The 14,653-nt window shown below is 42.5% G+C and overlaps 1 protein-coding gene across 6 annotated transcripts in view; it reads right to left on the reverse strand.

Moving 5' to 3' along the window:
- Positions 1–14,653, reverse strand: part of RET (ret proto-oncogene) — a 115,793-nt gene that overhangs the window by 30,926 nt on the left and 70,214 nt on the right. For all 6 annotated transcript variants that reach the window (XM_081004869.1, XM_081004868.1, XM_081004870.1 and 3 more), the window contains 7 exons: positions 14,379–14,630; positions 12,825–13,115; positions 10,936–11,177; positions 8,969–9,170; positions 6,506–6,705; positions 782–1,040; positions 337–462 (listed from right to left, as the gene is read on the reverse strand). In XM_081004869.1, the coding sequence (XP_080860995.1) occupies positions 337–462; positions 782–1,040; positions 6,506–6,705; positions 8,969–9,170; positions 10,936–11,177; positions 12,825–13,115; positions 14,379–14,630 (1,572 nt within the window). The remainder of the gene's footprint in view (positions 1–336; positions 463–781; positions 1,041–6,505; positions 6,706–8,968; positions 9,171–10,935; positions 11,178–12,824; positions 13,116–14,378; positions 14,631–14,653) is intronic.

Genomic DNA, 14,653 nt, shown 5'->3' on the forward strand with positions numbered 1-14,653 from the left:
TGTCTAAGAGAAGGATGAGAGGAATGGAGAATGTATTTGACTTCTTATAGTTTGCAATCACAATATCTGATTTCCCAGTATCTTTAAGTATCACCTCTCTAAAATACACATACACACACACACACACACACACACACACAGCAGTAAAGGCTGCTCAAGGAATAAAATGATCAATTAATATTAATATGTTTGCAACTCAGGGTTACAAAGAATGCCCTGAATGTCCTCGATATCTGACTGAGGTTCCCAGTGACAGAATTGCCCATGCTCTTCAATGCTCTCTTCAGATCTGCCCTACTCTAGGTTCCCATTCAATTGCTGAATGTCTGGACATACCTTTACCACTTCCCTGTCTCCACTGGCATTTTCCCATTAGCGCTCCGAGGCCACCACACTCTTCACATTCTGATCGGGTCTTGCTCATCGAACATGAGTCTGGGCAACCATCATCGGTATGTATAGCTACAAAGAAGAGGAGGAGAAGGGCTATACCACCACCAGAAAATTCTGTAAGAGTCTACCCAATGCTTACAAAATGCAAAGAGCACATTCTTTCCTTTGAATTCAAAGGATTTCATCCAACAACACAGTTCTGTGTTGCTGTCCAGAGTGAGAGAAGGGAGGGTGTTACAGGCTCCCTGGGGCCTATATCTCACATGCATGCAAGGGCTGCTGCATAAAAAGGCCTGAATAACCAAATATTTTGCATATTCAAGTATAGGAGGCTTTGCGTATTCAGAGCTCATATCACCGGCAAGACCAAAGCCCAGAGACAACTTACGTGATCCATCAAGGACAATGGTAACATGGGTGAGCGCTTCCTTCCTGCTCTGCTCTTCTTTAGCTAGTACAGCGTACTGGATTTCTTTACAGTCAGGTCTCTGTAGCACACCAGAATCATTCACGTAGAGGGTCCCATACTGGTCTTCAGGGCCCTGAGCAATCTCCACAGCATAGCAGCTGACATTGGGGGTCTGTAAGCTATAGGTGACGTTGACGCCATAAAACCTCATGCAGTTGTCAATGCAGATTTTTCCTATCTGGGCTCAAAGAAAAAGGGAAATCATCAAAAATGCCACCAACAACAAATATACTGAAGCAGCACTAATGGTGGCCTCATGCATGTTATCAACAGTTAATGTCATAGAGACGCAACAATATATTCAGAGATGCTAATCCTCTGCAACTCTGGACACAATTGCACACACTGTGGGATCTGATGACAACTGGATTGGTACGAATACTTGTTTGCAGGCGAAACAGTAATTTTCTTACTCATGTGGCTGGGGAAACCACATTTAAATATGTGAAGAAGCATCTACACAGGGCTTCCAAATTTGAAGCCATACTATCCACACTTGTATGTCAATAAATCCCTTGCATTCCGCAGGGCTTACTTCCAAGCAGACTTGCATAGGACTGGGCTGAAAGCATGGTTTTCTATGGCCCTGCATTGCTTTCCTCCTCTCACACTCATCAAACCATGGTGGAATTGCTTTGTGGTGTGCTCTTTCTCATGTATGTAAACACTGCAACCGAGTAGGTGGGGCCAACTGAAAGGGACTTTCGTGATTGGCAACCTGACAGTAGCCAACATTCAACAACTCAAACACTAACAGATTTATTGTGGCATAAGCTTTCACGGACTAAGACACACTGAGTGATCTCCCTGGTAGATAGGTCACACACATGCACACACAGAGAGGAGTGCAGAAGATAACACTGCAAACAGCAGATCCCAAAAGCCATGGATTTCACACAGTATAGAAGGCATGTGACATTTCAATGCAAAGTTAACGGTAAATGCTATTATGTACATTTGACCTTTGCACAGATGGGTTATGTATCTCTATTTATAATGGCCTTTGGGGCACACAGTTTACAGATCCCATCTCTCTCTTTTCATATACACACATACACCCCAAGGGTAACAATGCATACATCTGATGAACTGAGCTCAATTAGCGCCCCAAGATGTTTTGTTCTACAACCATACAAGAAAACACAAATTTAAAAAGATACAGCATCTCATTTCATTTGTATGTCTCTCTATCCTCAACTGCAATCCAAATGGAAAGTATGTGTACTGTGAGATTCACAGCAACTTTCCCTCCTTAAAAAATCACACGTGATCATTTTGCCTGAGAACAAGTGGATAGCGCCTCCTTTTTGAAGCCATTGGGGGGGTTAAATCCTATTTTTGATGTGAGACAGGTTGCTGCCAGGCCACGTTCATGCTTCTTCATTCATTCACTTGACTGTCAAAATGGAGAAATGGCATCAGCCCAAAGGTTAATTGCTTCTTCATACTCTCATATTCTCCTCGGGGCAAAAGGCCATTTCGCCTTTGCTTTAGTTCATCCTGAACTCCCCCCTGTGCTAGCTAATCATTCCAGATTATGCTTAATACTTCAAGAATGTGGAGTGCCACCCTCTAGAGAGTGAGCTGCTTGAATCAAATTCCTTGCTACAGATCTTAAATTGACATCCAAATTGAGAGGAAGGAGGGAAGATATTATGCCCCAAATCATATGCACATCGGGTTATGTACCAACCTGATATGGTGAAGGCACAAGCTTGCCTCCTTCCCTCCTGGGGCAAGAACCAAACAAACTGGGGCTGCACATGACTGGGCATTTGCATGGGGCACTTGGCTTAGGTGAGATGATACCTGCACAGCAGAGAGAGCAAGCTTGCTAGCTATTTCCCCCCTTAGAAGGCAGTAACAATTATTACCTACAATTACCACCCTTCAAATTGAACGAAGAAGGGAGGGTGCTGATTTCCTGTGTCTGTAAACAGAGACTGAATGGCACTTTTTATGGAAGGGTAAGCTCAAGATCCCAAGTATTTTGATTATTTCCTCTCTTCCTGAAAATCTGCATTAGAAAGTTTCCACAGGACAAAACAGTAAATAAGTCGATGCCTGAACTCCACATGCTGATAAATGAAAGCCAGTCTGAAGCAAGCCTGAAGCACAAACATATGGAATGCATCTGTAATGTATATTCAATCTACAAGACTCAGGAGGAGGCATTCCAAGTACCGTATTTTTTGCTCTATAAGACTCACTTTTTCCCTCCTAAAAAGTAAGGGGAGATGTGTGTGCGTCTTATGGGGCGAATGCAGGCTGCGCAACTATCCCAGAAGACAGAACAGCAAGAGGGATCGCTGCTTTCACTGCGCAGCAATCCCTCTTGCTGTTCTGGCTTCTGAGATTCAGAATATTTTTTTTCTTGTTTTCCTCCTCCAAAAACTAGGTGTGTCTTGTGGTCTGGTGCATCTTATAGAGCGAAAAATACGGTATATTTTTATATGCTGTTCACAAATGGGGGAGAAACATTGTAAAGTTAATTATAGGGGTGAAGAGGAATGTTTAGTTTGGTTAATCCATTCAGTCTTATTTTTAAAACCTCATTTATTTAGTTATTTCATTCATATATTTTTTATATTATTTAGTTTTCATCTCCCATTGCCTTCAATAGGATACCCAGTTTCTGTTTTGCTGCTTTTGCAACTTTTTGGGGGGGGTTTTCTCGATCCAATTAACATTAAACTTTCAGAAATTCTCCTCCAAAGGATCCTATCTGAAATTTTAGACAGAAAAGAATAAGGGAACCGATTTTATAGACAATAAAAAGGCAAAGCCCAACCGTGATCTAAACTAACTGTAAATAGAACTAACTTTGCAAATTCAACTAAAGACACTCATAGGAGCAGCAAAAACACACCAGGTGCAATCAGAACTCCAAGTCTGCCGTGTTGGGTAGGTTAGGATACAACATACCTGAGACCTTCACTGTTGAGGGGAAAACAGACAAGTATAAATACCCCTGCCAGCTGAAGTCACATAGGAAGTAATGGGCTGGGCCCAATCTGGGGAAATCAACCCCACACTAGGTACACTTTTTGCAGTGGGTGCCTAACAGGAGTAAAAGATTGCTAAGCCACTAGCCAACATGACACCTGTGTCTATAAGCTAACTCTTGTATGACTTTTGTTTTGCAGATCACAACCACGCAGGTTGCAGAGGCGCCTGGCATCAACCATAGGCGGCACGCATGATACGTGCTCAGCCACTCCAGACATGCTCTGCTTCTTCCCCCATGCTGCAGGGGGAGAATTATGCTCTGTTGCCATACCAGCAACCACCTCCAGGGTCCTGGGTGGCCACCAGGGAGAGACTGGTGCTCCATTATCCAATGCTGAAGGCCATCAATCTAGCTATGGTTAGGATGTGAGCTGTGGTGTCATCGCCTCTAATGATGTGCCTGCTCACCTCCACCTGCCACACCTGAGAGGGGGTGTCCCCTAGGGGAGCAAGGGGTATTTGGTCTGCCTGTCATTACTGCATGCTGCTGTGACTGTGTGGGCTTCCATGGCTCCATGGCTCCAATAAAGTTCTCCTTCGCATTGCTCTCTTTGTGTTGTCATGGTTTCTTGATTTGTGGGGGAGCATGTGGGGGCTGTGATTGCTGTGCATTTCAGGGGTGCCAGTGTGTGCACATGCATTTGTTTCCAGTGTTGCACCGGGGTGTGCTTGTTATGTGCATGTGTTGGTGGTTGTGTGTGTTTTGGGTGGGTGGTACGTCAGGATTTGGTATCATCAGTGGAAATTCTATGTCTTTGTGTCCGCTGCCAGGTGTGGGTGTTTTCTGCTTGCCACAGTGTCTTTCAGCCACTGCCAAGTGGATTTTGGATGTAGCAGTTTTTGCGTTGACAAATTACCAGCAGCCATTAACCACTGTGGACCCATGAAGCTTAAATTGCTCTGCAACTATGTGGGTGCCACTTGCTCCCCCAGTCTCCCCCAATTCATACACTTGCACAGGCTGTGGGTGCTATCCAACATTAATCTACTTAGAGTACGATTTACCGAGATTGTGTAACTTTTAATTAATGTATTTCTCTAAAATATAAACTGCAAATCACTTCATCGGGAGAGACTGGTCCCTTCTTCCTCTCCCGGTGCCCATTAAAAACCAACTGTCCTGTGAGCAGGAGAGGAAGCAGCAGCAAATTGTTGTAAGTGCCACCTCTTTAAATAGCCTATTTTTACTGCCTTAATCATATGTTGCTGTTTTTATCAATCTAACATACGCCACTCTAGGAGCCTTGTCAAGCGATGAGGGAGATGAAAATACTTTAAGTAAGTAAACACAAGGGAGTGGGGAGAGGTAGGAGTAATACAGTGCGAAGTGGATTGAAAATGTTTCAAGGAACTGCAAGGGGTGACTGAGTGGGAACTGTTTTTGTGAAAGACAAAGAACAAACCAACCAAAAGACAGACCTGCAAATATTCATTAATGGAGGAGAAAATCTGCAGGGGCAAAAACAAAAACAAAAACCCAAGCATTCTCTCTCTCTTTTATAGACTTTCACAATTCCCTCTCCTTAGCACTATGATTGGAAGGTTCTATGGGGGGAAAGACCAACCAGAGTGTTGGACACTTTGGTTACAATGTGTTTGAGCTGAAGACCGGGCAGACTCCTGACACCCTGCTCTCTCTGAAACCTCCATCTGACCTATTCTGACTCATAAGGGGCGGGGTGGGGGTGGGGATGAAAGCTGAAATAGTTTTGATTATCAGATTATTTATACGATGCTTGGAATCATTTTGGAACTCGTGCATTCGTTTCTTTAATAAAAACGAATGAAACAAAGGGGCCCTTCACTTCATCTTGCCCATTCATTAAAAAAAAAAGAATGTACATTCAGTTAGTATTCTAGATCTACTGAAAGACGAACAACATATAACGGGGTAAATATGTAGGAAATGAGGGAGTAGTATGATCTAGCACAGGGTAGGCTGATGGGTGGTATATGCCCAGCAGTGGAAGTCAGCAGGGAGGGTTCCCTAGTGCTTAACCCAGCTGCCATCACTGCAAGACTCACATGAGGTGCACTGAATTTTTGATGATTTCTAAACAACTGGACTTTTTTAAAAAAAAGATCAAAATCCCTAATATGAACATTTTCATACCTTTTGAGTGGCCCTGAAATTGCCTACTATGATGTCACTTTTCAAGACTCCCTAGAACAACCCCACACACCCAAAGTTTGACACACTACAATATTCAACCTAGAGGTTGGTCACCGGAGGGACTGGTTTCTACAAGTCTAGAAGTGCAGCAGTGGACAGACTTTAACAAGGAAGAAACTCTACACCTTGCACCATCAGAGCTGAGAAGCTGTATGAGAAGAGGACCAGGGTAGCCATTGAGACATCTCCCTTCTGGAATGAAACTCCCCAGAATGAAACTCCCCAGAAATGGCAGGGGACTCTGTGCTCTCTTTCCAACCTGAGAGGAAGCACTCCTTAGCAAAACACGCCCGCCCTTGGCACAAGAAATTGTACTATTTTTTTTTTTTTTTAAAAAAAGTTGGAAAGACAACAAAGGACATAATCAACCTCTGAAGGATATTCATTTATATAAACGTTTTCCGGCACTGTAAATTCCAAATTGAATTTCCAAATGGAACAAAAGAGCACACAATCCTTACTTGTGAAAAGTTGGCAGCATTTCTGTTCACTGTGAACTGATATGTCACGTTTGAAAACTGGATGCTGATTGGAAGAATGGTGACATTGAAGTGGAGCATCAGGGATTTGTTAGGCCCCTGGTATTCTGTGTCGTTCACAATAACGTCCACCTGGTGGGAGCTGCTTTCAGTAACTGAAATACTCTTGCCTAGCACCAGTCCTGCAGAAACAGAAGACTGGACTCATTAAGTTCGCAATACATAAAGACTTCAGGGATATTCTCTCAAGGAAAGAGAAAGGTGGTCAAGAGAGACATCCAGTGGACACAGAAAGCAGGGCAAAAACGGCTGGTTTGGCATGCAGGAGTGAAAAAGGCACTCTAAGAGCAGATTGTAGAATCAGAGTGTCATAGAATTGGAAGGGGCCACAAGGATCGTTTAGGCCAACCCCCTGCAATGCAGGAATCTTTTGCCCAAAGTGGGGCTCAAACCCACAACTTTGAGATTAAGAGTCTCAAACTCTACAATGTAGAGCTCATGGCGAAAATTGGGCACAGGCATAATGGTGTGCAGAGCTCTGTTCTATAAGACAAATAAAAAACCCCACTATGCATGTGCATCAGAGAGAAACAGAAGAAACAATCTTATTTGGAACAGTTACATGACCCAACATAGGCTCTTCAGCCTTCTTTCAATCATACTTGTCACAGAGATGTGTCTGGCACCTTCATTATGCAGTTTTCATCAGACATACTTCTTTCCTCTGGCCTTGGACAGTTGAGATATATATTTTAGGACCTACCACATTCTCTTGATTGTAATAAGTTTAAACTGCTTTTAATACAGCGGACCCTCGGGTTATGTTACCTTCAGGTAACGTAACTTTCGGGTTGCGAACGTGGCAAACCCAGAAGTGTATACTTCCAGGTTTCGCTGCACACACATGTGCAGAATGCTCTATCAGGCCATGCACATGCGCAGAAGCGGCACCTCTAGATGCAGACTTTTTGGGGTGCGTACAGACCCCTTGAACGAATGAAGTTCATATCAGGAGGGTCCTCTGTATTGTATTTTAAAATAACAACAACCTGCAGGAGAATGCAGGTGAAAGGCTCATTTTTTATCCGATAAACCATGGCTTGTTGTGTCTGAACCAGAACAGTTATTATACTTTCATATAAAGGAAACAGTATTACTATTCATTGCACAGATTGGAATATACCGTATTTTTCGCTCTATAAGACGCACCAGACCACAAGACGCACCTAGTTTTTGGAGGAGGAAAACAAGAAAAAAAAATATTCTGAATCTCAGAAGCCAGAACAGCAAGAGGGATCACTGTGCAGTGAAAGCAGCAATCCCTCTTGCTGTTCTGGCTCCTGGGATAGCTGTGCATCCTGCATTCACTCCATAAGACACACACACATTTCCCCTTACTTTTTAGGAGGGAAAAAGTGAGTCTTATAGAGCAAAAAATACGGTAATCTGACCATATGCATTTGTACAACAGTTGCAATTAAAAGCTCTTGGTTTCTTGTCACCATATAAATATTGAAAAGGCCAGTTAATTCCATCTCATAAAATTTGAAAATGGTCCAAACCATCTTGAACTTTAAAATTGTTAACTGGTTTTATTTTAGGACACAAATCTATATCTTTAGTCCACTAACGCAACTGGGAATTGTGCCAACAAATGAACTGAACTGAAGGTGCTGAACCTGAACCGTTGAACTGTGAGCACAATGATATTTCATTGTTGGTTAGGATTTTCAAGCATACCTGGCAAGTTCCCATGGTTGGCCATGAACTTGCGTTTGCATATTCTTGCCTTCCATAGTAAAGGCAGTTTATTGTAAGGGATTTAGTTAATAAAAGGCAACCTTGGTTTCTTTGAACATCTGAAAACTGAAACACTTTCCCATGGCAAAATCCAACTGTTGCCCCAATTCCACAAGGGAGGGCCATGTCTGTTGCTGGTGTATATCTCAACATAAATAAATAATTACAGTGCAGTGCTCAAACAGGTCCTAGTTTGTTGCAAAGCATGGGAGATTATACTTCCACCAATGGTGATTAGTCAGGTCTGTTATCTGTGAAAGGGATAATGTGGAACACTCCACATGTTCTGGACTATGACTCCCATAATTCCTGGCCATTGGCCATTCTGGCTGAATCTGATGGGACTTAGTTCAGAATGTCTGGAGGTTACTAGGTTGTCTACCCTGATTTATGACTATTCTATACTGCCCCTACTGGCTGAAAGGATTATTGCTACAGCATCACAATTATCTCTTTAGCACTGGCCACTGGACCACAATGCATTATTATCTCATGACATTCCCTGCCTTCCCGGAAGTCTGATACTATTATTATCTCACATCTCCAGCTTATGATTCAAAAGCTGGATAAGGCAGCAAAATGCGGAACTAGTTCTTTGTAAGCATACTACTACTCCTTTGGGAATAATAATCCACATAAACTTACTGTACTCGTGTCGTGTTCCCCTCACTTGGCTGCCATTTGGGTTGAACAAGATCTCATGGAAGTTGTGCTCCACTTGAAATGTCTCCTTGACCCATGGATCAGATGTACTTATGGTGCCAGTGTACTTCTTCCTGCTACTGTCTATAGGGAAAATAGGGGTGGTGTCTGCATCATAGACAGTTAATTCTGCAATGACGGTGCCCTTTAAAAGAGAATAGGTGGGAGGAAATTGCTTGCAGTCACAATATATTATTTCTGGCTTGGCATTTAAGCATTATCCTAGGATGAAAAATATAAAGTGCTTCAATATGCAACAGATTTACAGGGTCATGATAATTATCCCATTAGAAAAGAGTACAGTAAAGGTGTCTGCTTGATCTCAATTAGCAGGAATCTGGATTACTGGTTTTAGATTCAGACATGCTTCCTCAAACCAACATTGCATACATGATTAAGCTTGCTGGTGAATAGTTAGCATACTGGTTTTCATTCAGCATTCAGAGTATACGGTGGTACTTCAATTTTAACTCTCCAGAGCCAGCTGAGGCGGATAAAATGGGGGGAAATGGTTCTGGCCTGTTGGTGGCAGCAAATATCCAAAAACGGTAAATCCCTCTTAGCAACATCTAGCAGCCAAAGAAATAAGTTGACCAGGAAAGAAACGCGCCTATAATTTTAAACTTACGTTTCTCAAGATAAATCTGTTAGAACTCTTTAACAAAAATATGAGATTGTATTAAAGGGAGCTCCAACACAATAGCACTCTGGAGTGTTTAAGATTGAAATGGGGTGGGGTAGGAGAGGGGACACTCCTAAAATCTTCCCCATTGTCCTATATAAAAGGGTTTCACCCCATTTCACCCCACCCCATTTCAATTTCTTCATTTATGTAGGATTGGGGCAACCTACTAGCTCTGACCCTGAGTGCGTTATTTATTGAAGAAAACCTACTGCCATAGCATCCTGAACACCCCAAATTTCATCTGACTGCTTTATCGCAATACAGCTGGGGTAGAGAGAGGAAATGTAGTGCAGGAACGAGAGTCCTTAAAACTTATGATGTACAATCACTTGACTATAGACTGAGTGGGACCTAAGCAGGATAGTTCCCTCCGTCTCCTTCCATTTGCCATTGATATTTCAGCTGACGCCTTCAATATTCAATGGCTCAACTTCCCCCAAACACAGATTTAATTGAGAAGATTCACACACACTGCCCCGACTTCCAATTGCTTTAGACATATTTCCACAATCCCAGAGCAGACAATGATGCTGCTAACAGAAACAATGGAGAAATCCGGGATTTTAACAAAGCTGTAATTGGTGGCTACATCTTCCTCCTCGACCACCAAACAATAGGCAGCAGGGAGGACAAGATCTCCTGTAATTTGCATTCAATGTAATGTGACCCTGGAAGTTCCCTCTCCAGACAATGAGATCAGTTACTCTACTATTTTCTTATCTCAATGACCTCAATGTTCCGTATGTCCTGGAAACTCACAGGGTCCTTTAGAACATTTATTTTCTATTGGTTTACAACCTTATATGCTTCTGCATGTTTTGGAGGTCGTCTAAGTGTGTAAACAGCATTACATTATGACTCATTGGTATTTGACAACCCAAAATTTGCTACTGGAGGGAATTAATGATTAACGTCATATTCTGGGAGAATGTTTTGTATTCATGGGTTGCTTCTGGAAGGGCTCCCATGAACACCCTCAAGAAGAAACATTTCACTAAAAATTTATCCATGCAACTCTTGGGATGGACAAGCAAGATCCATGTTTCCTACCAGGTCCTACTACAGGAAAACTTTACATGGACCCCAACTCAACATTTCCACATGGACGTACTCAATAGAGCCTTTCAAAACATGCAAAAATCATGGGAGGAAGTGGGAAGGTTGCAAAGGACTCTTAAATCACCAACAAGTCACAGTAGCACATTGCACCATCATGGAACGTTACCTTTTTCCTGCTGAACTCCACAACTGCATCTGCCGTGTTTGTGTCATTAGGCAAGAAGGGGGGCATGTCATCTTCATCAAAGACAGCTACAAGAAATGGCATCTCCTTAAAAGTTTCCCGGGAACCTTCTGTCACAGTACATTTGGCAATCAGCTCATACTTCTCTCGCTCCTCTCGATCCAGAGGCTGTGCCACGCTGATACTCGCCGTGTCCATGTTGTAAAGAAATGGCACACCTTTATCTAGAACACAGCAAGAATACCATCTCATTCCATCACTAACAAAGCAGGAGCTCTTTGCGATACAACCTGGCGGGGGGGGGGGAGGGTAAAGGATCCTATGCCAGAAGTAGACAATTCACAATCAGCAACACCCAAACTGCAACTCAAATCCAGTCAATTTGCATGTATGTGTTATTTACACCATTCTTCAATCTTAGAACTCTCTATAGAGTTCTGGAAATCTTGCTGGATATAAAAGACTGGAATTAGGGGTTGAAAGGATTCCCCCTGTTCTATAACTTTATTGTATCTCTGGTTTGCTCTGTCTAGCATTTCATTCCTCCTCATATCATTAGGCAAGACCCACTCACCCCCGAGTGATAAAGAATCACCACACCTACTGTCTAGTGTGCCTTTGCCACACTAGCGAATGAACTATTAATGGATGAACTGTGGCTCATGACAAAACTTTCAAAGGGTGTTGCTTTTTTTCTGTTAAATTAAGGGATAGTTGTTGTTTCTAATGCTTCATTGTTCTATTATATATATTTAACCTTATGCTTATATATCTTTAATGATGGCGTAATGTTTTTAGCTATGATCTTCTTGCCCACTTTGAATATTTTTCTGTGGAAAAGCAAGGGCGAGGGGACTACCTGCACCCTGTATCAAAGCAGGCACGTTAAATCTTGAAACAGAGTGAAATGAGGGAGATGAAACTTCAGGGAGCAAGAGAAAGATCCAAGGAGATTTACAAGGCAGGCTCAGGTAGTTTTTGAGGCAGAGGACTGTTCCTTCCTCCTTAGTGGTGGTGCTGAAGGACAGCAGAGAGCAGGTCAAAAATTCGCAGCCAAGGCAAGACACTACTGTACTGCAGGAAGTGCCTTTGTCCTGTTGCTAGAGTCACTGCTTTGAGACACCCCTGCTCCAGCCTTACAGGAAAGAAAATGTGGAAAGCTTCATTATTCTATTTATCTATTTAAAACACTTCTTTACCTGCCTTTCCCAGATGGTTAAGGCAGCTCAAAACTTAAGTTACATCATAATCAAGATGAAGGGGGAAACTAGCATTGGTTTGGCTTGGATTTTTAAAATCTGAATCACTGGAAACCCTTTCCAGAATCCCTTTAAACACTTCAGCAAATACACAGCCACATAAATGTTCCAAGACTTTTACCGCAATGGTGGGGATGTGAAAATTCTCTTTCATGACCATTATAATGTATTAGCCAGAATTCCCATCGATAATTCTTCTTAATATGGAATTTCAACCATCATTGATACAGTGTTTACTTAATGCTTTTCTGAAAATAGTGAAATATTCCTAATTAAACAATGAAGGCCATGAAATCTGTTGCTTAAGGTTTTTGTTTTTTAAATTTATGGAATTTGCTGAACCATTGCACATGTAGGGGGGGGGGGAAATGGTATAACTTCTATACCTAATCCAAGTTTCCAAATGTTTTGACCAAGTATTTTCATAAGTGGCTTCTACCTATGCAAGTGCCTTCCAATGCAAACTTTTGCCCAGCTTCCAATAGCTCCTCCAGAGGCTCATGGGAGCCATATTTGGAAGTATGTTCTAAAGCTGTGCAGAAAACCCAATGAAAAAGGATTTGCGAAGGCAAACAGGGTCCCCACTGCCCACTGGACAAGCAGCTGCTTTACCTGCTATCACCTCATAGGAAATGCTTGCATTCTGGCACTGGTTTTGCAGAGGATATGACTGGAGCTGATGGAATACCCCTGGTGGTTTGTTCTCCTTGATGTGAAAAGAAAGGTCCATATTGGAAAAACACAACTGGCTTGGCATCCCATAACTGCAAGCTGGCATGGTGGAATTGATAACAGAAAGCTTCACCAATACTTTGGTATAAGATTCATGGCACTCCTTCCCTTGGAAAGGTTGGGGTGAGACGAAAACTTGGAGGATCAGCTTTGATACCGAAATTCCTGGAACTATTAGGGAGGAGACAAGAGAAACAGGGAAGATTACAAAGAGCCCTCATTTTAGCAGTTCACCATCATCTATGGTTTTATACCCACCTAGACAAAGCACCCCAAACAGCTGCCCACCATGTAGCTCTAAAGTGTTCCAGCTGAGATCACAGAATCACAGGATGGTAGAGTTGGAAGGGATCCTGAGGGCCATCTAGTTCAACCCCCTGCAGTGCAGGACTCTTTTGCCCAATGTGGGACTCGAAACCATGACCCATGAACCCATGACTAAGAGTCTCATGCTCTACTGTTTGAGCTATTTGGCCTCTCCTTCCCCCAAGTGCCACTGAATCACCTTGCCCTGATGGGAGGGAAGACCTTTCAAAGGGTTTTCATGGAACTCCCCCCCCCCCTTGCAGTCTGTCTTTGCTCTTTTATTAGGGTTTTAACATTTCCATGTATACTGCTTTCTGAGACTGGCCCTAAGAACGACGTAGAAAAAACCCCCAATCTTAAATAAAGAATTGTAATTTTCTGTTAACTGCAACAAACAATTAAATCTCTGGTTTGTTCTTGTTCCTCTTTCTGTACAGTTCATTCAGAGCTAGGATTTTGGGTTTACAAGTAAGTTAAAAATAACCTTAGAGTGCAGAGAGTTATTATTTCACTCATCTGTCACATGTTCCAAGAATCAATCAGAACAATTCATCCAAGTGTTATCTCCTTTGAGTGAGTGGCTTGAACCAAAGTAGCAGAGAAGGACACATGAGAAGGTAAATGGCCAAGACACTCTGGGCAACCTTCATATAATAAACTGCTACTTGCGAGCATCCTTTGAGGCCTGCTTCTCTGTCTCCACACATTAACCACAAGTAAACAAAACAGAATCACATTATTATTGATGCATCTCTTCTTGTGCCAATCTTTAAAACTAATGTATTTGTGGTATGATATGTTTCTATAGGCAAAGGGCTGACTGGGTGAGGGAATAATGTGATGATTAATTTCTTGATCTCGGGGGTAGCACCAGGACTGTTTGTTGTTCTTGCAGTTGACTGACATGGTTACCCATCTTCTTATTGGTGTCTGTGCAATATTTAGGAAGAGATTCCAGAGTACCTTCCATTCAGTGAAAAGTTCTACTGATTTGGTAACAATTAATATCTGGATAAATTCCACCAGATGCAAATGAAGGTAAACATGATACCACACACACACACACACACACACACACACACACACACACAGTGCAATGAGGACATCTGCTTCATCTGCATGACTTACACAGCATATCGAAGTCCTCCCTATCTAGACTCTTATTGAGGAAAAGAAGTCCAGTTTTCTCTTGGATTTGAAACCAGAGATTGTCTTTACTTCCAGCTCGTGGGATGTGGAGTTGTGGGCACAGCCAAAAATATGTATTCTCCTCCTCCGAATCTTTCAAGGCATGGATCTGCAGCAGGGGGGTTCCGCTGGGTTGGTCAAGGTAGACGTTCTCATGATACTCCCTCCGGGGAAAGTAGAGGCCAAAGGCAACTGGAAAAGATACAGAAATGAAG

The sequence above is a fragment of the Podarcis pityusensis genome, assembly GCF_964106645.2.
Source record: "Podarcis pityusensis genome assembly, chromosome: 5".
Taxonomy (NCBI): Eukaryota; Metazoa; Chordata; class Lepidosauria; order Squamata; family Lacertidae; genus Podarcis; species Podarcis pityusensis.